Raw genomic sequence first — 27554 nt, forward strand, 5'->3', positions numbered from 1 at the left:
TATGGTGTACAGCCAGACAACATTGAGGTCATCATGAAATTGAGCTGGCAATTGCCTAGTAGCAGAGCCAAAACCAGACGAGAGAGAGAGAGAGAATCGGTAATAACAAGAACCCGAAAAAAGCAAAAATAACACGTGACCGGTGCTATCCCCAAGCCTCTTCCGGTAAAGGTGTGGATCCGGCGGCTGACCTTGAAGTCCATATTTGCTGCATTTGATCATCGATACTACGCAAGCGCACATCGTCGATGTTGCCAAATAGCAGTTTATTTTCGAATTATTTGCAGTTGAAAAATTTCTTTTTGAGTGTTAATCAATAATAATACAAATTCTATAATTAATTTCATAATTTCAGATTTATCTTGATATCCAAAATTAAGGTAAGAAGTATAATGAAGATTGTGAAATGAAAGTATAATGAATATATAAAATTGTACTAATGATAACATTTATTATATATATTTACATTTACGGATTTTTTCTTAATGGTTTTAAACTTATTAGAATTATTTTATTTCTTTCAAGTTACTTACAGGCAACAATAGTTTTGATTACATGTATTGATGTATTGAAGTACTACCATGACGAGTCTTATAGAACAATATACACGTCAATGAGATAGAGGTAACATTTTACCTATAATGTTACTAATATAATAGACTTTGATTATAATGTTTGTATCATAATTTCTTAAAAATATCAAGTTAGTGGATTAATAGCAATTTTAGACATATATTTTATCGAAGAGTGTGGTTATAAGACTAAAATAAGCTGAATAAGCTTTATGTTATATCTTTTTCTCTTTAGAAGGGAGATGGTTTGTGTCGTAGAATACATTACAGTATTTAATATCGTGTACCTTGATATTCTTTTTTTATTTTACTGTAATTACTTGTTTCCTATAATGCCAAATCTTGACAATATGGTGAAGGTTGAGTTTTGATCTTATTAGTTTTATACCTATGTTTTTACAAGACCAAATTAAGACTTAGTTAGTTTGTGATTTATATTAAGATCTTTCTTATAATATTTGTTGTCTTAATCTTAATACTATATTATGCTTTTGTCTGGAAAATAAATGTTAAAATATCTTAATTTTGCATATCCTATTCCATATACTTCCATTAGGAAAAATATGGTTTATAAATCATATATGCTAAGAAAATCACATAAATTAGGTGTAAGGTAAGAGTAGAGAAATCTTAAGGTAGCAGAAAAATTAATGCAATATATGTATAAGCAGAATTAAACAAGGTAACTGTTAATGTTGCTGAAACTGATTCTACAGTTTTAATTACGGAGGCTAAAAGGCCTTTTAAGGCCTCCGTAGTTTTGATGGAATGTTAAAAAAACTTATTATGAAGATGACATGGAGCTACCAGCATATAAAAATTAAAAGAAAAAAGAAAAAACCTGGACACGTCCTTTTAATTTCCCGAATTTTTAATAAAACACTTTTTAACGTAGCATAATAATCTAGAGCAATTAGATTTATTATGAGAATCTAGAGTTTTATATCTATTTAATTTTATTGACTATGAAAATACATAATAAGCGTTCACGTGTTGTGCGAAATATTAAAATAATATAAATAATATACCGCGTACTATGATTAAAAAAAAATAGCGTCAGCGATGACTATGAAATGAAGATCGTTGTCATTTTATATGGGAAATGTTCTTAATCGTCATTTCCCAGCCAACTGGACGCCGTTTTTTCGATCATAGGGTATATGTTGACAAAAAAACACTGAAAAGCACATATTTGTTTTCTACTGAAAATAATTCAAAAATAACTTGCAATCTGGCAACATCGAAGATGTGCACATGCGTAGTGTCTGTGAATATATGCAGCAAAAACTCGTTTCAAGGTCAGCCACTGGATCCACACCATTGCCCCTCTTCCTATATTTGTACAAATGTACTTACAACTTTAACCTTTTTTTTTAAATACAAAATACCTGGATGGACCAGAGATTGATAGACCAGGTGCTGTTCATCGTGCTGATGTTCCATGGCAAGAGAGCGTGGTGGCCGTGGTGAGACCATAAAATAATTAACTAGAAAGAAGTGTCAACTCTGTGTTAAATCGTGGAAACACGATACGCCACCGAAAGCCTTCGTTGTCGTCTGGAGAACTAATTTTCAATTGACAAGTTGAGGCTTTATTTTTATTTCCGTTTCCGGTTATTCAATGGCGGGCACCTCTTCCAGTTTAAATGTATTTTGTACTTTTTCTTATCATAAATAAAACAAAATAAAAATTTATTCAAACATATTTATTTGAAATGTGAGACAACGTGACTAAATAAATATAAAAAAATAAAGAATTGAATGATTTCTATATCAATTACTTAATTATATGCAGTTTTAACGTAAATTAGTAAGGTATAAGCATGACTTACAGTAATTTGTAAATAAATACACGTATTCACAGCCTTCAGAAACAGAAAACGGGGGCAGGAACATGAAAACGGGAGCCTTATACCATAACAAACCAAACCTGAAAACAGAAAAACACATTTTTTATACTAAAATTAACAATGAAAAAATATCAATATAGGTATAAAATATAAATATACTAATTAAAAAAGCTCCATTATTCCCAAAGAGACCTGGTTTATGAATCCAAAAGAAGTAAAAAGAGACTTTTAATCGGATAACAATCAGATTGTATCAGACAGATTTATTGTATTATTGACAATAAATCGCACATACTGGAGATAACTAATATAGGCTATAGTTAAAAATGATCTTACCTTGCTGTAAATTGTTTCCATTTTCAATAAAATCGCCAATCATAAACATATAACAAAATTTTCTTGCATCTAAAAAACATGGAAATAGTGTTTATTTACTACCTATTTTAAATATACATGGGACATACCTAGTACTGCAGAAACGTCTTTTTCTCCAGGATTTTTCATGTAATATATATTTTATATGCTTTATTACCTTTATATTTATAAATTTCCGGCGAAATATCAAATTGAATTTACAAAACAAAACTAAACGGAGAGAATTAAAATGGCGTCGAAATTTGTTCGATTTGTTCTAGAACAAATCTGTCAATTCTAAACTGTGAAGTTAGACAATAGTTAGACAGAAACATTGTTGTCCTTGTCTAGGCGGCCATACTTGTCGTCAGGAGATGACAGAAATGACACTAATGACTGTTTCCAATTTTCCTATTTCACTGTCACCCCCCTGGGTGAGACTGGTGAGAGGCCGGATGAGATCGCAGGATCGGATCTGTGGATCGGATATTTGAATTTCGTAACGATTTAGACCATAGAATAACTAACTGACTTTGGACCATAGAGAAATATAAAATAAATGCTTTGGACACTCGACACTTGCCAAGTAGGCCCGTATTTATAGTTGCATCTCGAGACGCCAAGACGGTCTTGGGCTCTCGAGAGCGGAATCCACAGAATACACAAGCAAACGTCATTTTGGAGATTGCGATTTTCATTTTGGAGATTGTCATTTTGGATAGTTTATGTTATCTGTGGATAGTTTCTTAACCTAACTTTTTTAGTAAACAAAATAAACCTTGCAAATCCGTTTTGTCTGATTAAACAGTTTTGAATGTGTTAGAAGAGTTTGAGGATATTTTGGACCTTGTAGAAGAAGAAAATCGTCTTCGAGTTCCAAAAAGATATATACGGGATGCAGGAAATCCAATAGAAATGTTTAGCGAGGGGGGATTTATGCCTATATAGGTTTAACAAGGCTACAATTACAGAAACTATTTTACCTCTTATAAATTGAAGACTTGCAAAAACCTACCAATCGTGGTTTACCCATTCTCCCCGTTATTCAATTACTAATTTGTTTACGGTTTTATACGACTTGTAGTTTTCAGATATTAAATGGAGACATGCTTGGTATTAGCCAACCTACAATAAGCCAGATTATCAAGAGGGTGTCCATTTTAATAGCAGAACATTTGGGTGAATTTGTATGATGCAACCATAAATGGTTGAACAGCATTATTATTCCAATGATACTGCCTTCAGCTTGTGCAGATGATAACAACAAATGGGATACATATATTAAGAATATAGAAAGAGCTATAAATACATCTGTGAATAAATCCACTGGCGAAAAAAACTCCTGAATTATTATATGGATATATTCCGAAGATTGAAGATGGATAAGTGAGATTATTGACGGTAGAGAATGAAAAGTATTCAATTACCTGAAAAATTGAGAAAAGAGGTCAAAGAACATATAGAAATGGAACAAAGGAAGTATAAAAAAATTATGATAAACATATAGATTTAAAGGTATCACAAAGATAGGAGACATGGTCTATATGAAAAGTGCTACTAAATATAAGGGACTATTTACAGTGACACAAGTTCTACCCCATGACACAGAAAAACACATAAACAGAAGTATTTAGAAGAATATGTTTAATGTTTAATGAATACTACTTTTGGTTTATTTAGTTTTGAATAGTTTCATAAATTTTTAAAATCTTTAAATATCATAAATTTAGAATGAATATTTTTTTTATTGTTGTAGGTAATTTTTAAGTTAGTTTTGTTAATTAAGTCTTGGAGACTAAGACATAGTCAGGTTGGACGAGTGTCAGAGAATAAATTAAATTTATAAGTAAAGGCAAAAATTGTCAGTCACTGATTTACGTAGCAGACTAGAAAAAAAAGAATAGAGAAGAATGTCATCTAGACGAGAAGAAATAAGGAAGCAGTAAAAACGCAATAATCATAGAATGTGTATTGTGAAATATTATTCTAAATAAAACTATAAAACATGGAGTATCAACTTTATATAGAGTGGTCAACTCAATAAGAATACAGAATTTACACCAAGGAATAAAATCTTGAAAATTATAGGTATACGGTATACATCCAATATTGTATATTATGTGATATGATATTTATATAAATATTCATGATGAAGAAAATAAAAAGACAATTTTTTTAGTTTTAATGTATTAGTGGGAAAATTCTGTGTGACCAGTTAAAACAAGCACTTAACTGTCTGGTCATAGTGAGCGTAAAACTACTAAGAAATCATATGTTATTTAAGTATAGAAAAACAGTATTTTTATGATAACTAATAATAGACTATAAGAAATTACTTAAAATATGTTACATGTAAATATATAAACACTAACTTAACACTAATAGAAAAGTAAATAAAATTATTATATAGGTACTAGTTACCTTGGAACATTACTTAACATATTACATAATTACTAGATATACATATATTAATACAATAAATACATTAATTTGCAAAATGTTGAATAAGATTTCTTCAAAAATCTAACCCTCTTCCTTTTTATTTATAATTGGAATGTGTAAATTAGCATCTTCAAAATTATCTAAATTTTCCCTTAAACCAATATTATGAAGAACAGCTGTTGCACAAATAATAGCAACAGTTGTTTTGTAAACCTCGGAGAAATGGAAGACGTTTTTACCAAGTCCCAAATAGCCTTTCAACATTTCGCTTTCTTCTATGGGCAAAGTTATACCTGGTTTCTTGTTGATTACCTAGCTGTAGAACAGAAGTCAATAGAATTGGCCTACATATATGCATTGTCTCCAAGAAGTAAATCACGAATATCACGCCTTTCCATTAGCATTCTTAAATTACTTCGATTGAATATAACACTATCATGACTTGACCCTGGATATCCAACTATAATATCCATAATTTCCCTTTTGGGACCTGAACATTTAGACTAAAAAAAATTTTTGCGATTTTGAAATACTTCCACATTATTGCATTATTCTTGATTATCTGGCTTATTGTAGGTTGGCTAACACCACGCAAGTCTCCATTTACCATCTGAAAATTACAAGTCGTATAAAACTGTAAACAAATTAGTAATTGAACAACGGGGAGAATGGGTAAACCACGATTGGTAGGTTTTGCAAGTCTTCAATTTATAAGAGGTAAAATAGTTTCTGTAATTGTAGCCTTGTTAAACCTATATTGGCATAAATCCCCCTCGCTAAACATTTCTATTGGATTTCCTGCATCCCGTATATACCTTTTTGGAACTCGAAGACGATTTTCTTCTTCCACATGGTCCAAAATATCCTCAAACTCTTCTAACATATTCAAAATTCAAAACTGTTTAATCAGACAAAACGGATTTACAAGGGATTTATTTTGTTTACTAAAAAAGTTAGGTTAAGAAACTATCCACAGATCACATAAACTATCCAAAATGACAATCTCCAAAATGAAAATCGCAATCTCCAAAATGACGTTTGCTCGTGTATTCTGTGGATTCCGCTCTCGAGAGCCCAAGACCGTCTTGGCGTCTCGAGATGCCAGGGGGGTGACAGTGAAATAGGAAAATTGGAAACAGTCATTAGTGTCATTCTTGTCATTCTCCTCCCGACAAGTATGGCCGCCTAGACAAGGACAGCATTGTTTTTGTCTAACTATTGTCTAACTTCACAGTTTAGAATTGACAGATTTCAGTTTCAGAGACAACTTCAGATTTGTTCTAGAACAAATTCGAAAATATTCGACGCCATTTTAATTCATTCCGTTTAGTTTCGTTTTGGAAGTTCAATTTAATATTTCGGCTGAAATTTATAAATATAAAGGTAATAAAGTATATAAAATATATATTACATGAAGAATCCTGGAGAAAATGACGTTTCTGCAGTAGCAGGTATGTCCCATGTATATGAAAAATAGGTAGTAAATAAACACTGTTTTTACATTTTTTAGATGCAAGAAAATGGTGTTATAATCTCTTTGATCGGCGATTTTTTTGAAAATGGAAACATTTTACACCAAGGTAAGATCATTTTTAACTATAGCCAACATTAGTTATCTCCAGTATGTGCGACTTATTGTCAATAATGCAATAAATCGGACTGATAATCTGATTATGTTATCCGACTAAAAGTCTCTTTTTGCTTCTTTTTGATTTATAAGCCAGGTCTCTTTGGGAATAATGGACGCTTTTTTAAACAGTATATTTATATTTTATACCTATTGATATTTTTACATTGTTAATTTTAGTATAAAAAAATTGTTTTTCTGTTTTCAGGTTTTTGTATAAGGCTCCCGTTTTCATGTTCCTGTGTCCGTTTTCTGTCCTTGAAGTCTGCGAATACGTGTGTTTATTTACAAATTAATGTAAGTCATGCTTATACCTTAACTAATTTACGTTAAAAGTACATGTAATTAACTAATTGGTATTGAAACAATACAATCCTCTATATTTTTATATTTATTTAGTCACGTTGTTCCATATTTCAAATAAATATATGTGAATAAATTATTTTTTGGTTTTATTTATGAAAAGAAAAATTACAAAATACATTTGAACTGAAAGAGGGCCCGCCATTGAATAACCGGAAACGGAAATGAAAATTAAGCCATCATGTCCTTATCATGTCAACCTGTCAATTGGAAAATTAGTTCTCCAGACGACAACGAAGGCTTTCGGTGGCGTATCGTGTTTCCACGTTTTAACACAGAGTTGACACTTCTTTCTAGTTAATTATTTTATGCGAGATGCAACTATAAATACCAGCCTTAAGCTTGTTTCATATAGACGCGAATCGCGAATTGCGAAAAGCGATTCGCCAAAAAATATTCGCAAAATTTGGACCTATTTCATACAGTCGCGAATTTTTAGGGACATTTCATTTTTGCTCCACTGAAAGTTACCAAAAAAAAATCATAACCTGAGATAACTTAATTTGTTTTATACGTGTTTACGATCTTTATTTTATATTTTATAGCATACAATATGAGTTTAAATTTGTTTAATAATTATGAATATCGATTACGATTGTGGGATTGGAATAGAATAAGGTGTAAAATTGCCATTTACTTATTGTTAAAACGTAGAAGAGAATGGGTTTATAGCACAGGTTTATAGGTCATTTATGGGCCATTTGGGACATGTGAAATATTCAAATTTCGTAAGCAACAAGGTGCTTGTCGCAGTTTAATTCAAAAAATAAGGAAGAAAAATGAGAAAAAATTTCGGAATTTTCAGATTGTCTGTATAGGAGTTTGATAACTTGGTTGAAGTTGAAAAATTGTCGCCATATATATCAAAAACATATTATGTACGAGAACCCATTTCAACTGGAGAAATGCTTTCAGTTACTTTGCGGTAGCGTCGTCAAAATAATCGATAACCGCATCACAACACCATTCTGCGCAAACGCGTACCTTAAAATCGCGCGAATATTCGCAAAAAGTTGAAAACACTTTAACTTTCCCGCCCCCCAAATTTTAAATCTTGCGAATCGCCAAAATCTTAACATTTCTGACAGCGCCGCCATGATCAGTAAAATTGGACCAATGAGAGCAGTTTCGCAAAATCGCAATTCGCGATTCGCGTCTATATGAAACAAGCTTTAGTAGGCCATTGACGTGCCATTGACCATGATATGGCCCAGAACCGTGGTTCGGTTTCCGCGTAAACAAATTAGGCTGCGTTCAGACAGTTCAGATTAGCCCCGGCAGCGAGAAGAAGACGATAACTTTTAAAAAAATAACTTTTTTTGTAAGAAGAGCTGCTGCCAAAAAAATTTAAAATGTCGCTAAAAGATAACGCATCTTTATTACGATCATCTAGAAGATTAAAAAGGCAAGGGGGTTCTTTGAAGCCCACTCGAGAAGTAAAAAATATGCCTTTTTCACTTTTTTCATGCTTAACAGGAAACGTTTTTAGAGCGAATACGAGGAAGATACAAAACATTTTCCTACTGTACTTGCAAAATGTTACGAAGAGTTTTCTGTTGCAGAATTCCCAATAATTAAAGAATATGTTATACACGCCTATGATCAGATAGCTTTGCTTGATTTTCAGGAGGTACAGAAATATATTATTTTTCTAGATAGAGCTAAATTCTACGTTTTTAGAACTTAATTGAATACATTGATATCAGAACTTTTTGTGAAGTATATTATGAGCCTGACAGATGTTCTGTAAGAAAATTAGCTTGTCGGTTACCAAAAATTACTTCTAATGCGCTTTTAGCATTAAATAAAGCCATTTCTAGTTGTCTGAGTTTATCCTCTCTAGAGTAAGGTGACATTAAGATATAGAACTTCTACTATTTTACATGTTTTAGTTTAAATTATTGTAATCTCACTTCTAAACATTTGTTAATACTAAAAAATGGCATAAAAGATTTAAAAACCATAACTGACTTAAGTTTGAAAGGAAATCCAAACGAAGAACAAAATTTTGAATTATTTGTTAATATGGGACTTAAATCTTTGAGCTTAAAATTTTGTGAAATAAACAAAAATGGTGAGTACTATTAGTAGTCTATTGTACTATCTTATTAAGTTATTACAAGTCATATTAACTTTTTCTTAGGTTTAAGAAGGTTATCGAATGAATTCTTAAATGTATCTCCTGGAGTGAGTCTGATACATTTAGACTTATCAAGTAATATGGTCTTTAATGAAGGTTGTGAATATATAGCTGATATTTTAAGATGCGATAGATGCCTTTTATCTTTAAATCTGTCAGATTGTAAAATCTCTGATGAGGGAATTGAGGAAATATTGAATTGTTTTCATCCATTTCAACTAAAAGAAAAAGAAATATTACAGAGAAGAAGAATCAGGTTTGAGTATTATAAAAAAATACAGGTATTAAGAAATGAAAGGGCTGTCATTTGCCAAACTTTATTACTTCTTTAGAACTATGGTAGTTGTCATAAAGACATTGAAGAACAAATTGAAAAGCATCCTTTTGTATGCGATGTAACAGTGGAAAATGGAGAATTATTGTGTAAAGGGAACAACGTTTTGAAAAACCTTAATTTGGCATGTAATTAAAAAAAGATAACTAAACTGTAAGAAAATTTTGTTATTTTGCCTTTTTAAGATAACCACATCTCCAAAGATGGCTTGCAATCAATACTTAAGGTGCTGATGGCACAGATGAGTGTGGATATTAGTCTTAAACGTATTGGAACTGAAGGAAACAACCAGAAGGATCACCAACATATAAATAAGGCTATTGAAGAAGTTTTAGGTGGAAAATTACTGGGAAAATCTGAGGAAAGTGTTCGAAGCTCTAGAAGAAGAAAATCAAGTAGCAGGAATTCACAAATAAATAATATATAGACTTTATTGGAATATAATTTAATAATTAGAAAAAATAACATACACCTACAAAAGTCATTTTTTTTAATATTAATTTTTTTTCTGGATGCACATAAAATAAGTGGAATAAAAAAGACATTTTGAAGATGAAAATATTTTAAATACCATCAAGAATATTTAGCAAACGTTGTAAAATGAAATTAAGAAATATTTTTATCCATAAAAATGTTGTTTGGAATAGTAACTTTTTTATTTAATTATAAAATATCTATAGACACGATGGGTTTTAAATTCCTGACAGACACGCCAAAAGAAAAAAAGGCTCATAAAAAAATTGTTTATTAAAATTTAATCATCAAGTTTTTCGATGATGGCTTCATTTTATTCTACATCTTCCACACTGAACCTATATTATTATAGGTTTCACCAAAACAATTTTTCCCTTAACTGATACATATCATGTTGAGATAACGTTCATCTTTTATTGAAAAAAGAAGTGTAAAAAATATTTTGGCATTTTTTATGACACCCTATATATAATGTACAATTTGTTTATGAAAAATTGCCTAGTGAAAGCTGTTTTTTTTTTAATTCTGGTATTATAAACAGTGTGTGTAAGAAATCTGAAGTTGTATGGAAAAGTTTTTTCCTGTAACTCCAGAACACTCGCGCATAGTAGGCCCACTGAAAAAGGAGGCGGAAATGAACTTAGCACTTTTGAAATATATATGTATAAATCATACATACATATAAACACTTCAGTGTCTCTCAGTAGGTGCTAGTGGGATAGACACTAGCTATCATTGCTCAACGTGGTGTAACGGTTGCCTAAACTTAATTTAGGGCCACCGGCCGTCTTCGATTGTTCTAGTTGTTGGCGCTGAGAGGAAGCCCTGTTTGATTGGACTACTTCAAATGAACCTTCACTCTTATTCCTGCAAAGAAATGTAGAGAGTAATACTGTTCAATTGTCGCAATGTTCGATATATATATATATATATATATATATATATATATATATATATATATATATATATATATATATATATATATATATATATATATATATATATATATATATATATATATATATATATATATATATATATATATATATATATATATATATATATATATATATATATATATATATATATATATATATATATATATATATATATATATATATATATATATATATATATATATATATTGTTATACTGTCTTAATATTAAGTAACCCTTTTTGTTCTTTAATATTTGTCGGACAATTAGTAACTATAAATACTTATATATATATTGTTGTACTGTCTTAATATTCGTAACCCTTTTGTTCTTTAATATTTGTCGGACAATTAGTAACTATAAATACTTATAGACACTTACTTTTTCGACTCATTACTCTTGCTCAAAGTAGGAAAATATTCCTCGTTATGGATATCAGGAGCTGTGCTACCAAATCTGCTTGCCTTTGTTCTTGGATAATTAGTTGATGGCTGAGAGGTTGAATAACGCAGAGAGGGCGGCTTATAAGCTTGCAAATTAGTTGAAGGTGTCTCGGGCTTCTTTTCTACTGGCTTTGGTGGTTCCTCAATCACAGCATCAGTCTGAACATCAATTCTAGAACAAAATTATTTTTTTGGATGTACTGTTATTATCTATATTTCAGTTGTGTTATTACCTCTTCCAAGGACCCGGTTTCTTTTCGCAATCCTGGTTGGAATCAGCCCCATCCTGTTGGTCTCCCGATCCAGCATCCTGATTGTTCAAGTTGTTCTCTTGGTCGGCGTTGATGGTTAGGTTTCCGATTTTCAGTCCAGTATAGTCTTTCTTCTCTTCCTCGAATTCCTTCCACTCATCCTGATCCTAGAGGTAAATTAAAATATGCTAAATTCATTTAAAATATATCGCCATTGTCAATCTGACTGAACAATATGGCTTTCTCTAACCTCACATTAAAAAAGTTGAATACAATAAATACATAGATTGGAAAGAATAAAATGCTTACGATGGCCTGAGAAGAGTTCTCATCACCTTCCTGGACACGTTCCTTTTTTTGCTTTTCGGTTTTTTTGACAGTGTCCTCCAGTTTCTTGGCTACCTCTTCCGTGGTGGCGAACTTTTTCGAACTCTTGCCCTTCTTGCGATCTTTTTTTGCGAAAAAATCGTCGAGATCCGCCATGCTTTGGGATTTTTTTCGAGTAATTAATTGGAAAAACTAAAGGTATCGAAAACTTAAAATAGGAGCAATATAGCAGTGATCGAGAACTTCTATCTCACAAAACCAAACCGAAATGAGAGATGACAGATGACAGAATGACAGCAGACGACACATGGACGACAGTGAACAGTGACAGGTGTGACACTGGTGACAGTCCATTGCAAGGTCTAGGGAATTTTAAATTGTTCCTAGATTTAGGGAAAATCTGAGATATAGGGGTAGGAAGAATGAGCAGAATGAGCATGAACGACAACGACGCGACGGAGTTTCAGATTCTCGGAGGTTCAGCAATAAATCAATGTGCGCCTTCAGGGAACACAGCGGCTGACTGACCGCTGAGAATTTTGTTCAGCGGCTGACTGTTTTTGCATGTAAAAAGAGACCGTTTAGAGAAATCGCTTACTCAGCCACTCAGCCGCTGACCGTCCCTGAACGCGCACAATGACTAGAATACAAGGACCGCAGACAAGGACTAACAAGGCATAGATAAATGAAACAAGTTTAGATTGGAAAGCCCGTCAAAATTTTGGGTCGCGAAATTATATTGGGTCGCGACCGTTGTACGCGATCTAGCGCTGCTATAACGGTTGCTAGGAACAACCGCAAACACAAACAGAAATAATTTTCTCTCGTCAAAGTCAGAATCTTCCAAAATCTTTCAAAATCTAAACCTTATGAAAAAGCCCTCATTGAAAAAATTCCAAAAAGTGTTTATAGCGTCCATTTTCCAAGTAATTATTGCTATCTTGTAAGTTTAATTTAAGTTTTATTTACTCCAACCCGTGATAATTGTGAAAAAGTGGCATTAAAAACTTAAAAAGCTGTGTTGTGAACTGCAAAAACCATCGTGCATCGTCGCATAACGTCGGTTTCTAATGTTTCATAGGTATTTCATACATGTCCTAATGTCCTTATATAAAATAAAGTTTCTTGTATGCAACACACTGTATTTTATTTATAAAATTAAAAGAAAATAATAATAAATTTGAATAAATAATATTTGGCGATATAATTCCGGAAAAAGCCGAACCGCTCCGAAATTTTCAAAAGCTTTGGGTCGCGACCGTTGCAAGAATAGCGCCAAATAGAGTTTACATTGTCCTTATGGGCACTTTCCAATCTAAACTTGTTTCGTTTATCTATGTAACAAGCAGGGTTCGGAAGTAGTTAATTAAGACGTAATTTACCTGATTAACTACGTGTAGTTTTTCTTCAAAAACTACTTCTTTTCCTGTTCATTAACTACATGAAAACTACGTTAATAAACTATGTATTGATATTATGAATAATTTTCCTTTGTATGAGGTGTAATAGAGGTAACATGATGTAAATATTATATTTAAAGCCATATTTCTTCTGGTTTCTTAAATACATTATGTGTTTTTAAAGATTCAACTTATTATAACCTCACCTCAAACCTTTGATATTTGAAAGTTACATACATATGTTACATAAACTACACCCTCTACATAAACTACATTAACTACATGTAATGTAGTTTATGTAGTTTTTAAAAGTAACATGTAGTTTTCCGAACCCTGGTAACAAGGACAAATAACTAACACCCGAGAGCAAATTCCAACCACTTGACCATACCACCCTTTGAATAAGAAGACTAGGTAATGGTGTGGATCCGGTGGCTGACCTTGAAACGAGTTTTTGCTACATATAGTCACAGACACTACGCATGCGCACATCTTCGATGTTGCCAGATTGCTAGTTATTTTGAAATTATTTTCAGTAGAAAACAAATATGTGCTTTTCAGTGTTTTTTTGTCAATATATACCGTATGATCGAAATAACGGCATCCAGTTGGCTGGGAAATGATGATTGAGGACATTTCCCATATAAAATGACAGCTATCTTCATTTCATAGTCATCGCTGACGCTATTTTTTTTTCAATCATAGTACGCGGTATAGTATTTATATTATTATTTTAATATTTCGCACAACACGTGAACGCTTATTATGTATTTTCATTGTCAATAAAATGAAATATAAATAAAACTCTAGATTCTTATAATTAATCTAATTGCTCTAGATTATTATGCTACATTTAAAAAGTGCTTTATTAGAAATTCAGGAAATTAAAAGGGATATGTCCAAGTTTTTTCTTTTTTTAAAATTTTTAAATGCTGTAGCTCCATGTCATGTTCATAATAGATTTTTTTTAACATTCCATCAAAACTACGGAGGCCTTAAAAGGCCTTTTAGCCTCCGTAATTAAAATTGTAGAATCAGCTTCAGCAACATTAACAGTTTTACCTTGTTTAATTCTGCTTATACATATATTGCATTAATTTTTCTGCTACCTTAAGATTTTTCTATTCTTACAACTAATTTATGTGATTTTCTTAGCATATATGATTTATAAACTATATTTTTCCTAATGGAAGGATGGAATAGGATATGCAAAATTAAGATATTTTAACATTTATTTTCCAGACAAAGCATAATATAGTATTAAGATTAAGACATAACAAATATTATAAGAAAGATCTTAATATTAATCACATAGTCTTAATTTGGTCTTGTATAAACCCAGGTATAAAACTAATATCAGATCAAAATTCAACCTTCACCATATTGTCAAGATTTCGCATTATAGGAAACAAGAAATTACAGTAAATTAAGAAAAGAACATCAAAGTACACGATATTAAATACTGTAATGTATTCTACGACACAAACCATCTCCCTTCTAAAGAGAAAAAGATAAAACATAAAGCTTATTTTAGTCTTATCAACACACTCTTCAATAAAATATATGTCTAAAATTGCTATTAATCCACTAACTTGATATTTTTAAGAAATTATGATACAAACATTATAATCAAAGTATATTATATTAGTAACATTATAGGTAAAATGTTACCTCTATCTCCCATTGACGTGTATTGTTCTATAAGACTCGTCATGGTAGCACTTCAATACTAAGATCAATACATATAATTAAAACTATTGTTGCCTGTAAATAACTAGAAATTAAATAACTTGAAAGAAATAAAATAATTCTAATAAGTTTAAAACCATTAAGAAAAAATCCGTAAATGATAATTTTTAATTCTAAATTCTAATGTAAATATATAAATAAATGTTATTATTATTACAATTTTATATATTCATAATACTTTCATTTCACAATCTTCATTATCCTTCTTACCTTAATTTTTGATATCGAGATAAATTTGAAATTATAAAATTAATTATAGATTTTGTAAACATTTGTTTTTAACTAAAAATAACTGCAATTTGGCAACATCCACGATGTGCGCTTGCGTAGTATCGATGATCAAATGCAGCAAATATGGGCTTCAAGGTCAGCCACCGGATCCACACCTTTACCGAATTTGGCAACGTTGATACTTCTAACCAGGTGGATGACACTTCTTATGGGAGAACTGGCAATGGTTGAAAACTTGACTACAAGCGATTTTCTAGGAATCTTCCTTACCGATAAATTATTGACAAGAGTGACAGATAAAACCTTGACGTTCGTTCAGTATTACAGTTCATCTCTTTTTCTTTCTAAAGTGTGCGTTGAAAGGAGACAAAAACAATTTTTGGTGACCCATAATTTGTTATTCGAACACCACTTTTCTTCTTGTCGGGTCGTTGACGTTGACTTGTCGCCATTTTATTTCTTTTGTTTACACGCTGCAGTTTGCTTTGCAAATTTAATACATAAATTATTCAGGCAAATATAGGTTTTTGATAAAATTCCTCGGACTAACGTGTAGGTAAGTCTTGGTAAATATATTTTTTTTCATCTTAACATGCTCATTGTCATTCTCCTGATTTAGGTGACAGAAAATGATCATCAAATCAAATTGAATTTTATATTTTTTCATCCCAGGACCGATAGTAAAATATATATTTTATGGATACCTTCCTAAATATCAACGAAATGAGCCATCGGAAGAAAGGAACCATAGTACAAAATAGAAAGGTGATCTTTTTTCTTTCCACTTAGGATATTGAAATTATTATATACTGTAGTCGTGTTCGGCAGTATGCTCTGAGAAATATAGAAACAAATGAAAACAACAGGTATAAAGCAACCCAGAGGAAAAGAGAGGCAAAACCTGTATGAATACTCATCTGATATTATGATGAAAGTTACGGGCAAAGTATTATTGTAAATGTCACCTGAAAACTTCGAGCAAAAAGATGACACTTTCAACAATACCCTGATATATATCATGATATATAAAAAAATAAAAAATTTTCCTTTTCCCTCTGGAATACTTTTTAATTTATTATTCTTTGTCTATCTAGATTTCTCAGAGCACTATGAATGAATGCAGCTTGTATGTTTGAAATAATCGGCCAGTTGGTTTAAAAAATGATGATCGATGACATTTCCCCATATAATTTTACTTTCAAAATTATGATATATATCTTTGATTTCTAAGCCATCTATGACGCCATTTTTTTCAGTTTTGTTATAATTAATTTTGTTCTTGATCTACTTGTAACATTATTCGCTTAATTTTTATTAATTTATTGCGAAATTAATTTCTGTTGTATATTTGAATATTTGATATTGATATTAAAACATATTTTTAAAAATGGTGTATTTTTGTGTTTTTATGTGGATGTCATAATTAAAAATACATGAAAAATTAAATGTTTATTTTTTTGAACTTCCCGCCCGTCCGTAGTTCCTACAAGCGATATTGGTGGCGCTAGTGGCAGTAGACTTGTCAACAGTGTCAAATTTAAACGTCAATTTCACTTTCCAATATTTAGCAAGGCGCTCGCACTTCTTCTTGTGTATGTGTTTTGTGCTTCTAACTAGAGGTGGTCCCTTAGACTGCGATTTTTGTGGAGCTGCTACGCTCTGCGACTGCTCCAATAAAAGCACTGTGACAAGTAGCAGCGATTTTTCGGAGCAATTAACCTATAAATTAAAAATGTAGTTTTATAGGTTAATTGCTCCGAAAAATCGCACTCTGTGTTCGGCACCGTTCGTTGCATTTACTAAAAAAGTACAGGACTATAGGTGAGATTATGATAGGCAACATCAACGTCTAGTTTTTATTTATAAATAAAAAAAAAAAAAAAAAAAAACGGCGTCAGCGATAGCTATGAAATGAAGATTGCTGGCATTTTATATGTAAAATTTATGGGAAATGTTAGCGCATTGTCATTTCCAAGTCAACTGACGCCGTTTTTTATTTCGACTAGTAGTGGCGCGATTCTAACGTCTGTGCAATCGGGGTAAGTCAACGACGGGCCCCAAGCCTCCCGGACCCTTACGAACAAGATTCGAACTTTTCCGAACTACGGGCCTTTAGAGCTCTTAAAATCGCGGCTGTACGGTACTATACTATAGGAATATATTTCAGATATTATCTGCCCATTACGAAAATGAATATATTATTTTCTTTTGTCTTAGTTGATATGCTATATATTTTTTAGTCCATTCAGAAGAATTTGAGTGTTTCTAAGTACCAAGCACTTTGCTATGAATATCTTAAAGAGTCTGTTTATTTTCACAGAGTGGTGGCCCATGGTAAAACTTAATGTTATATTCAATTTAAAGTCGAAACTGTCAAAAATTCTCATTAGTGACCTGGTTTCGGCTATTTAGCCATTATCAGACCTTAAAATAATAGATATAAATAATAAAACTTATATGAATGGCTAAGATCGTAAAAAAAGTTTTAGATATACAACAAAAAACACAGATACAAAATTAACTAACAAATAAACATAAACAAGTTAAAAATTACCTTTGTCAAAAACATCTGTTTGTGATTAATATATAATACATAAATATCTTATTTAGATTCATGAAAGAAAAAGCGAACGCTGCTACGTTTCCTGTTCCCAAACTCCCAACAGCTCCAGTCCACAGAATATGTGCAGAATATACTGCGACGACTGTGACTGGAACAGTCTGACACTGTGGTCTGACAGGGCGACGGGGCTAGGAGCATTTTCAGAATTTACACTATTGCCTGCTATTGCTAGTTAATTATTTTATGATTGCTCCTATTGCTAGTCACGAGCGCAGATGTCCTAAACTTGTAAACTGCTCCGAAATGTCACTGCGATTTTCTTGGAACTGGAGCAGTCACATACTGCGACATTGGTGGAGCTGTGACAAAGTATGGTATGGTATGGTAATGATGAGCTGCCTCCCTCACTGTGGCAGCTCTATGGCTCTGCTTCCTATGAAGGTGCAATTTGCCAGCGCATTAGTTTTGATTGCAGGCCGTCTGACTTTTCGTCATGCTGCAATCAGTGATTTTAGTTCCTGAAATTAATCTAATTACATTTTAAGTAAGGATATCTGAAGTGTGTGCCTGTTTTGCATTGGTTAAATCGTGACTGTTAGTATCTGGACAACACAAACAAAGGTCTAGACTCTTCTCTCTCCCGCCCGCAGAGGAGCATTACACAAAGAGTACGTTCCACTAAAGGCGGGTTCTCACTTGTCAGTTTCGCTGACGCAGTCTGACTGATTCATTATCAATGAAAAATAAAAAACAACGATTGTATTCACACGTTTCATGTTTTGCTACATTCAGTATTCAGTTAGTCCAAACATTCTAATGTAGTGATTTCGTATAGACATGAAAATGGTTAAAACAAAATTGAAACCAGTTTAATAGTTGGTTTTCTGGCAAATTAAAGCAAATGAATGTATAGAATATTCTGGTAATCAGAAAAGAAAAAAAAACGTCGTAGGTGGTCAGGTCCTTGATATTGCGAAGAAATAAACGGGGTGCTAGTGAAACTATATTAAAAAGAATTAATTAACTTAACTTGTAAACTGCACAAATCAATGGAAAAATGTAGTTCTCATTTCAGTTTCTATTCAAGTTGTCTTGATAATGTGATCAGCCTAAAAATGAAAAAAGTAGAACTGGTTTTCACTTTAACTGAAAGTGCGAATGTACTGATCATTTAACATGAAAATGTGTTCTGACGTTCATTGTTTGTTCAGTATCACTGAATCAGTCAGACTGCGTCAGCGAAACTGACAAGTGAGAACCCGCCTTAAGGCCTGACCACCTACGACGTTTTTTTTTCTTTTCTGATTCACCAGAATATTCTGTAATTCATTTGCTAATTGTAAACAAACTTCGCGAACACCTGGTTTCAATTTTGTTTTAACCATTTTCATGTCCATACGAAATCACCACATTAGAATGTTTGGACCAACTGAATACCGAATGTAGCAAAACATGAAACGTGTGAATACAATCGTTGTTTTTTATTTTCATTGATAGCCTAATCAGTCAAATGCGTCAGCGAAAACTTCGACAAGCAGAACCCGGCCTTTAAGCACCTGGCAACGTTCACGTTCGCGACGAGCTCTTTCTCCGTTCCACCTTGCTTGCGATGTGTGGAATGGGTTATGGGCGTTTTAAGCGTCAATCTTGTCAATGTATGTAAATAAATAGTAAATAATAGGAAATAGTCAAAATCAGAAGAGAATTCAAAAAATCTGTCTAAAAAAAGAAAATCAAATGTTTTGGCGACAGTTGGATATTTGGTGCATCGGAATGTGTCTGAAACTCCTTCATCTTAAAGGCTTATAGGACGAATTAATAGTGGAAATGCAATTCTCCACAAAAATCCTGCGACGTAAAAAGCGAACACTTAGGCCACGTATTATTGGCTATGAGAACGCGAAAAATTTTTATCCTAAGTCGATAATCTTTTGTCTAAGTTTTAAAAATTGCGCCAAAATTCCTCAACGTCCACTTCGATCCTAATATTCAGATGGGTCGTTGTGAGCTCGGCGTGAACGAAAATAATGACGGCATTAGTGACGTTTACGCCGCGACCACAACGTCCGCGATCGTCATGTGGAACGACCGAAGGCATATTTTGAGCGTTTTGAGCATTATGAGCGCTTAGTGGAACGCACTCAAAATGGTGCGGATCGGATGGATGAGGATTGGTGTTGTGGTGTCAAGCCTAAATAAACAGAAAAGGATGTATTAGTTGAAGTTATAATTCTAGTTTGTTTTTGTCTATAAACGCGTTGATGAGATTAATGGTTTTTAGCTTGGCGTTGTACAGTACTGTCTGCATACTGAATGGTGTAGTGTGGCTGTCTTTTATTAGTTTTGTGTATAGATCTGGGTATTACCTAGATCTGTTTGAGGATAGGTTCTCAGGGGGCATGCCAAGAATATATGGTTTATATTTTCTATTTTTCCACACTCGCAAAGTGGGCTGTCAATTATTCCTATTCTATTCAGATGGACCTTTGTGCGACAGTGTCCTGTTTTAAGTCGTATGATGTTGGTTATGTCCTTTCTTCTGGCGTATTTTAAATTGTCAAACCATCTGGTTTTTGGGAAATTTTTAACGATTTCTGAGTACCATCCCCCCTTGTTGGTGGCTGTTGTTTTCCATTTTTGGGAAAATTCTTCTGTAAGTTTATGTTTACAACTGCTAGTATATCTGCCTTGTCGATTTTGATGTTCTTGGGTACATTGAGTGACCTTCCAATATTTGCGAGTTTATCTGCAGCTTCGTTTCCACTTATATCTGTGTGACTTGGTATCCACGTTAGGTGTATTTTCGTTCCGCTATTGTTTGCTTCTAATAGGAGTTTTTTGGTTGATAGTGTGATCGAGTCATTTGAAGTGTTTACCCCGGAATATCGAATCTTGTCAATGGCGCTTTTAGAGTCTGAGAGGATTACAACATTTCTTAGCTGTTTGCACAGAGAAATAATAATTGTCTTGTTAATTGCAACTATTTCCGCTGTGCAAATTGTTACTTCCTCTGGTAGTCTTCCTGCATAGTTGATAGGGGGATTGTTGCAATAGACTCCGTAGCCCGCGTTGTTTTTACCCTTGGAGGCATCTGTATATATAAACGTGTGGTTGGATCTAATGTTTTCGGTGATTTCGTAGAATAAGTTTTTGTTAGAAACTTGGCTTTTTTCCAGATTCAGATCGATCACCTTTATCATTTTTATCTGATGTTGTAGTTGCATTTCGTAGCATGGTGCCCTGTCACTTTTGTATATTTTGTTAGAGTATTTGTCTAGGTAGCCCAGAGCAGTGACTAGATAAGGCGTCTCCTTGTTCCTCCAGAAGTTTGCATTTTTTGCAAGTGATTTCCCTGATGTTTTTAAGAGTGTTGTTAATGGGTGGTCATTATAAGAGTAGATTTTTAGGAGAAATTTTTACGGAAGATTTTTTCTCTTCTATGGTCCATTGATTGTTCTTTTGCCTCTGCCAATAACGCCCATGTCGGGGTAGATTTCATGCATCCAGAATAGTTCTCTTTGTGATTAAATTGTTTTTTGTCTATCTTCTCTAGGCCGGTTTTATTTGTTGGTTTAATGAAAATGGAACCATAGTCTAGGTGCGACTTTACAATGCCGTTGTAGATTACTAGGAGAGTTTTCGGGTCGGCACCCCACCAAACTCTGGTCAAATTCTTTATAATGTTTAGACCTTTTTGCGCTTTGTTTACTTGTTCTGTGATGTGGGGGGTCCATTTTAGGTTTTTGTGTAGTATTATGCCGAGGTATTTGGTTTTATCTGTGTAGGGAATTCTTTTATTATTGTACCGCAGGTGAGGGGGGTTGAGTAACCGTCGGCCTTTCGTAAACCATACCGCGTTGCTTTTTTCCTCCGAAATATTAAGATTGTGGTTTTTAAGCCACCTTGACATGATTTTCAATGAGTTATTCAGTTCTTCTGCCATATAAGTTGTTTGCGTGCCTGTGGTGAATAGTATTATGTCGTCCGCGTACCCTAGGTTTGTCGTTTTTTCCGGAATAATAAGAAATAGGTCTCTTATGTATATGTTAAAGAGAATGGTGCTGAGCGGCGAACCCTGTGGAATTCCCGCATTGGCCTCCCCTGGGCCGATCCAAACTCCTTCTTTATTTCTAATAAACATCGCCCTGTTGGAGTTAATTCTAAATATTAGATTGTTTAGACTAGAAGTGATTCCAGCATTTGCTAGTTTTTTATACAATTTTGCTATGTCTACATGGTCGTATGCTGATTTTATGTCAAGAAATACCGTAAGTACCGACTGATTGTGGGTGAAGGCGTTAGTAACAGCAGTAGTTAGGTATGCGATGTTGTTGTATGTACCCATTCCTTTTCTATATGCTGTCTGAAAGTGGTTGAAGTACTTCATATTTTCAAGTTTCCAGTCTAGTCTATTCTTTATGATAATTTCTAACGTTTTAAGGTAACAAGACGACAGGACGATGGGTCTAAAGTTCTTTGGATTGTTAGGGTCCTTGTTAGGCTTTAATATGGGAATGATGGCATATTTTTTCCAGGCTTCGGGGATAGGTTTTCCTTGTAGGCATTCATTGTAGATGTTTAACAGTATATTGCTTGCTTTTTCTCCTAGGTGACTTAGCATAGGATAGTTAACCTCATCCATTCCGGGGGCAGAACTGGTTTTTCCTTTGAGGCTATGTGTTAGTTCTTCCAGATTGAAAGGAGGGTCTGCTGTCTCCAGTGGTTGCAGTGAGAAGTTTGGTGTTATGTTTGTTATTGAGTTGTCTTTTAGTATTTCCTCGGATATTGTGTCACTGGGTATAGGTAGTCTTGCATTCGCGTGTGTGCCACCAAATTTCTTTATCTTGTTCCATATATAGGTTATGTTTGTATTTCTGTTAAGTGTCCCACAGAATTCCTTGAAGCTGTCTTTTTTTTTCTATTCAATTGTTTCTTTGATAAGGCGATTTGTCTCTTTGCTTGTATAAAATTCTGCAGGTTGGGACTGGATCTAAAGTTGCTAATGGCTTTCCGTCTCTCTTTGACAATCGAGGAGCATTCCTGGTCCCACCATGGGTTACCTTGTGGTTTTATTTGGTTTGTCTTAGTTTCTGGTATACTTTTTTGAGCTGCTGCCTCCACTATGCTGTGCAGGTCGTCAAAGCCAGCATTCAAGTCTAATTGGTTTGTCATTTTGCCTATCTCAGTTTCATACCTTGTCCAATTGGCTTTTCTGAAGTTTTTCCTAGGAAACGTAGAATGTCTGATGTTTGTGTTGCCCACCAGAGTGCACATTGTTGGATAGTGGTCACTAAATCCGGGGTCTGGGATGAGTGACCATATTGTTTTTAGAGTGAGGTTGTTAGAGACAAGTGTGAGGTCTAAAGGACTTTCATTGGTGTTGTTGGCAAATCGTGTTGGTGCTTCGTTATTTTTATTATTGCTTTTTTTGTTAATAAAGTTGTATAGGTTAATCCCGCTGTGGTTGCTTTTTGCTTCCCCAGTACTCATGATGTGCGTTAAAGTCTCCCATTATTATATTTTTCTTATTGTTGATGTCTATTGTCGTTTCTAAGTCTTGTGGCGAGATGTTATATTGGGGTGGGGAGTAAACATTTGTGATGTTAAGATCATCAATTTTTATGGTGAGTGTTTGAAGTTGCGAGACATTGTTGCTATTGCTGTTGATTACGTTGAACTTTATGTTTTTTTTTGACACATGTGGCTATGCCACCGTAGCCGTCGTTTCTATCTTTCCGCATTATGTGGTAATTTTTGAGATTGAATTGATCTGTAGAAAAAAGCCAAGTTTCGTTCAAAATTAGTAGATCCGGGTTAAATTTTTTTATAATTGTGATAAGATTGGTCCGGTTGGACCGAACACTTCTGATATTCCACTGGATAATGATCAGAGTGTTATGTTGTGTCATATACTATTGTTAGAGGAGAGTGCCTTGTTTACAATTTGCCACTATATGTGGCAACCTATAAAGAACACTCCCTAGTGGTTTTCAACATTTGATCCACACATTCTGTTGGTGTTTGTATCTTGTATTTGGTCGACATTTCTTCTATGAACGTTTTTATTTCGTTGCTGTATTTATTGAAGTTTCTCGTGGCACTTAATGTAGCAAAATTAAGGTAGCGTTGGATATTTTTTGGTATTGCTCCTGTACTTCTTACTGCTTGCGGTATAATTATGTTGCTACTAGAGTTTGTAGGTAGGTCCAGGTCTTGGTACTTTCTTGGTCTTGAATTTGGGAAATAAAGTATGTCCTCCTTTGCTTTTAGATTGTTTCGTATTTGTTTTATTAGAGGCTGCAGCCATGGCATATGTCTGCTTCCTTCTTGTTGTATTTAACCATTTTTCTTGTGATGAGTAGGGACTTTTTTCCGTATGTGGCTTGGCCAGTACTTCTGGAAAATCACCCCGTTTGGGTGAGAATGGGGTGTTAGAATTAAAACTTTTATATTTTTCGCTCTGCTTTGGCAGGTAAGGTTGTCAAATGCCATGGCTTTTTTGACAACCAACTGCCTTTCAAACTCCATGCAAGTTTTTGAGCTGGAGCGATGTTCGTCGGAGTTGCAGAGTATGCATTTTATTTGGCATAGGAAGGATCCGTCTTCCTTACGGTGAGGTGTCTCATTTTCCAGTTCTAGGCTTCCACAATTAAGGTATTTTTTTTTGACTTTGCAATTTTTGGTATGACCGTGGCCTGAAACAGTTAAAACATTGCGTAACGGGTGGAACGTATGGTTTTATCTGCATGTCCAAGCCAAAAACCTGGATGTCTCTGGGCAGTCTTGTGCCCTCAAATGTGTAGAGGACTGTGGTTGTTGGTATGTATTCTACACTTTTCTTTTCTTTGTCAATAACTTTTCTGTTCAGTCGTGTGCAGCTTATTACCCTGCACTCTCTGCTGGTACTATTCTGCACTATCGTCTTCATGGAGAACATTTTTGGTATCGCCCTGACGATGTCTTTACATGATGTGTAGTTTTTGGGAATGAATATGTCGTAGCCTAGGTTTTTAAATGTTTGTGTTTTGTAGAAAGTTGTTCGCCGCCTTGAAAGAATCAAAATCTACACCTAATCTATTACGTCCTTTGATGTTGATTTTTAAAATGTTACTAAGTTTTAGATCAAAGATATCTTTAGCAATTTTCAGATGATTAAACCCACCTATATTGTTGCCCGATTTTTCTGTTGATTCGATGTATACAGTAAAAGGGGTTTTATCTTTAGCTGTGTATATAGTTTCATTGCTATTGAATTCTGGATTGAATGCGGACTCTGTCAGCGTGGCTTTTTGTTCTGGAGCATGTGCATTTTGTGAGGTTAGATCCGGGTTACTTTCCGCAAGAATAGCTTCCGAATTGTTTTGCAAAGGACCCTGTGGGGTTTGGCTTAAGTTTCTCGTGCCTATGATGTCTTCTATGATCTCATAATCTATGTTTCGGTTGCTCTTTTTCCTAGGGGGGGATCCGGTCCCCCCGGGAGACTCCATTATTTTTCGGCCGCCGCAAAATACGCAATTATGAGGATAATAATGGAATGATACTTTATGAAACTATTTACTTAGGCTTGACTTACCAGGAGGTGAACACAAATGTTAGTATTTTTTTTTCGCGTTGTCACTTGTTTCAAGTTTCACACACGAATCCTGTGACAAAGTAGCGGACTGCGATTTCACAACCCACCTCTACTTCTAACCTGGTTACGATTTTCGTGACCTAGCTCGAGAGTCGGTCACATTTTGTATGTGTCATCAAGTGGTCACAGTCACATTGTGTATGTGTTTGTACGGGTCACGTTTTCTACGAGTGGTATTGTCAGATTTTTGAAATTCACCAAAAAGCGCAAATCAGTACAATAAACAAATTTAACCTGTCCAAAACATATCCAAGTGATAGTATTGGTTGATAACATGATAACTATGGTTAAAATATCTGCATAATTATTATATGGTTAAGACTGCTCGTATACTTAGTAGCTAGCGGTCTTTATTTTGGTGTAATCTGGTAGATGAGTCGGGCTATAGCCGGGTATATAACTCAGTTAAACAAATAAGCAAATTTTGACTTACAGATTATTTAATTACATAAAATTGCTGCAAAAAAATTACAACAATTTATTGTGACAAAATATTGTTGGAAAAAAAAAGAACTTCATCGACGTAAGGAGTATCTAGAATTTTAGAAAATTAAAACGCTCAATCTAGAAAATTAAAATCGCCCGATTTGCACATTGGGCTTTTTATTTTTTTGCGCAAATGAAGTCTGAAAAGCGCCCAATCTGGCCACACTGCCATAGATAAGCCAGACTGGTGGCAACAGAAGGCGTTTTGGTGTTAGGTATCGGTTATCCTAACCATATTTGAAATCAGTAACCAGTTCGTTACCACAGATGTTAACCTGTTCAGCGAAAACTCGTCAATGCTATCCATGTATCCATCTGGTATCCATGCATGGTGGGCGGAAAAAGGACTCTAGGGTGGGATCCTGACAGTTCTGTTTGACGATTCACTTGACACATTTGAACTTGATTTTGAAAATTTTGTGATTTGTCAGTCTTTACGAAGCTTATTTTATGTTATTTATTATTTATTCTACTACTGATAGTTGTATAAAGGTAGTAAATCTAGATGGAAATTGTGGCAGAACTTAAATTAAGGGTGACACTATCGCGATTTATCGAAAAAGTATGGAGTGTAGAGGTAAGGAGAAATAACTCCGTGCATTAAAAAATGGTCAAAAAAAAGGGAAGAATTAGGATGGCGCTGCTGTAGCAAGATTCTAAAATTTAAGACATGCGCCGAACGTTTTAGATTTTAGAACAGATGATTCAAGATTCAAGACATAAATAGTGCATAAATATTTGACGTGAAGCAAACGCGAAGCCGCGGGTTTAAAAAAAATACAATTTTATTTTCATGTTGCATGAAATAAATTACAGATTTTTATTCAGCAGCAAGACTAGGCCCTTTTTTTGGTAAAGGTGTGGATCCGGTGGCTGACCTTGAAGGCCATATTTGCTGCATTTGATCATCGATACTACGCAGGCGCACATCGTCGATGTTGCCAAATTGCAGTTTATTTTCGAATTATTTGCAGTTGAATTTTTTTTTTCAGTGTTAATAATAATACAAATTCTATAATAACAAATTTTATACTTCAGATTTATCTTGATATCCAAAATTAAGGTAAGAAGGATAATGAAGATTATGAAATGAAAGTATTATGAATATATAAAATTGTACGTACAATAACAGAGATATGGGAAGTGGTTGAATAATAATAACATTTATTTATATATTTACATTAGAATTAAAATTATCATTTTCTTTTTCTAATGGTTTTAAACTTATTAGAATTATTTTATTTCTTTCAAGTTATTTAATTTCTAGTTATTTACAGGCAACAATAGTTTTCATTATATTATGTATATTGATGTTTGAAAATATTACCATGACGAGTCTTATAGAACAATACACGTCAATGGGAGATAGAGGCATATAT

At 33.6% G+C, this 27554-nt stretch overlaps 2 protein-coding genes and 1 long non-coding RNA gene across 3 annotated transcripts; 1 reads left to right on the forward strand and 2 right to left on the reverse strand.

Annotated features, from left to right (window-relative positions):
- Positions 1 to 3832: 3832 nt before the first annotated feature.
- Positions 3833 to 6168, reverse strand: LOC115878340. The gene is made up of 2 exons (XR_004049501.1): positions 6034 to 6168; positions 3833 to 5828 (listed from the first exon to the last, which is right to left on the reverse strand). It is a non-coding gene; the product is annotated as an uncharacterized LOC115878340 (long non-coding RNA).
- A 1274-nt stretch (positions 6169 to 7442) lies between these two features.
- LOC115878326 (NLR family CARD domain-containing protein 3-like) lies at positions 7443 to 10140 on the forward strand. Its single transcript, XM_030894795.1, has 7 exons — positions 7443 to 8644; positions 8698 to 8838; positions 8889 to 9052; positions 9101 to 9282; positions 9352 to 9629; positions 9681 to 9810; positions 9868 to 10140. Exons 1-7 carry the CDS (start codon positions 8561 to 8563, stop codon positions 10107 to 10109), a joined length of 1221 nt encoding a protein of 406 aa, XP_030750655.1. The 5' UTR covers positions 7443 to 8560; the 3' UTR covers positions 10110 to 10140.
- Positions 10141 to 10411: 271 nt separating this feature from the next.
- Positions 10412 to 12458, reverse strand: LOC115878329 (protein CDV3 homolog). The gene is made up of 5 exons (XM_030894800.1): positions 12096 to 12458; positions 11769 to 11953; positions 11474 to 11707; positions 10836 to 11023; positions 10412 to 10772 (listed from the first exon to the last, which is right to left on the reverse strand). The coding sequence occupies exons 1-4, from the start codon at positions 12267 to 12269 to the stop codon at positions 10882 to 10884; spliced, it is 735 nt and encodes a 244-aa protein (XP_030750660.1). The 5' UTR covers positions 12270 to 12458; the 3' UTR covers positions 10412 to 10772; positions 10836 to 10881.
- Positions 12459 to 27554: the final 15096 nt, after the last annotated feature.

This window comes from Sitophilus oryzae, unplaced genomic scaffold (assembly GCF_002938485.1).
Source record: "Sitophilus oryzae breed Bouriz unplaced genomic scaffold, Soryzae_2.0 scaffold_1508_pilon_pilon, whole genome shotgun sequence".
Taxonomy (NCBI): Eukaryota; Metazoa; Arthropoda; class Insecta; order Coleoptera; family Curculionidae; genus Sitophilus; species Sitophilus oryzae.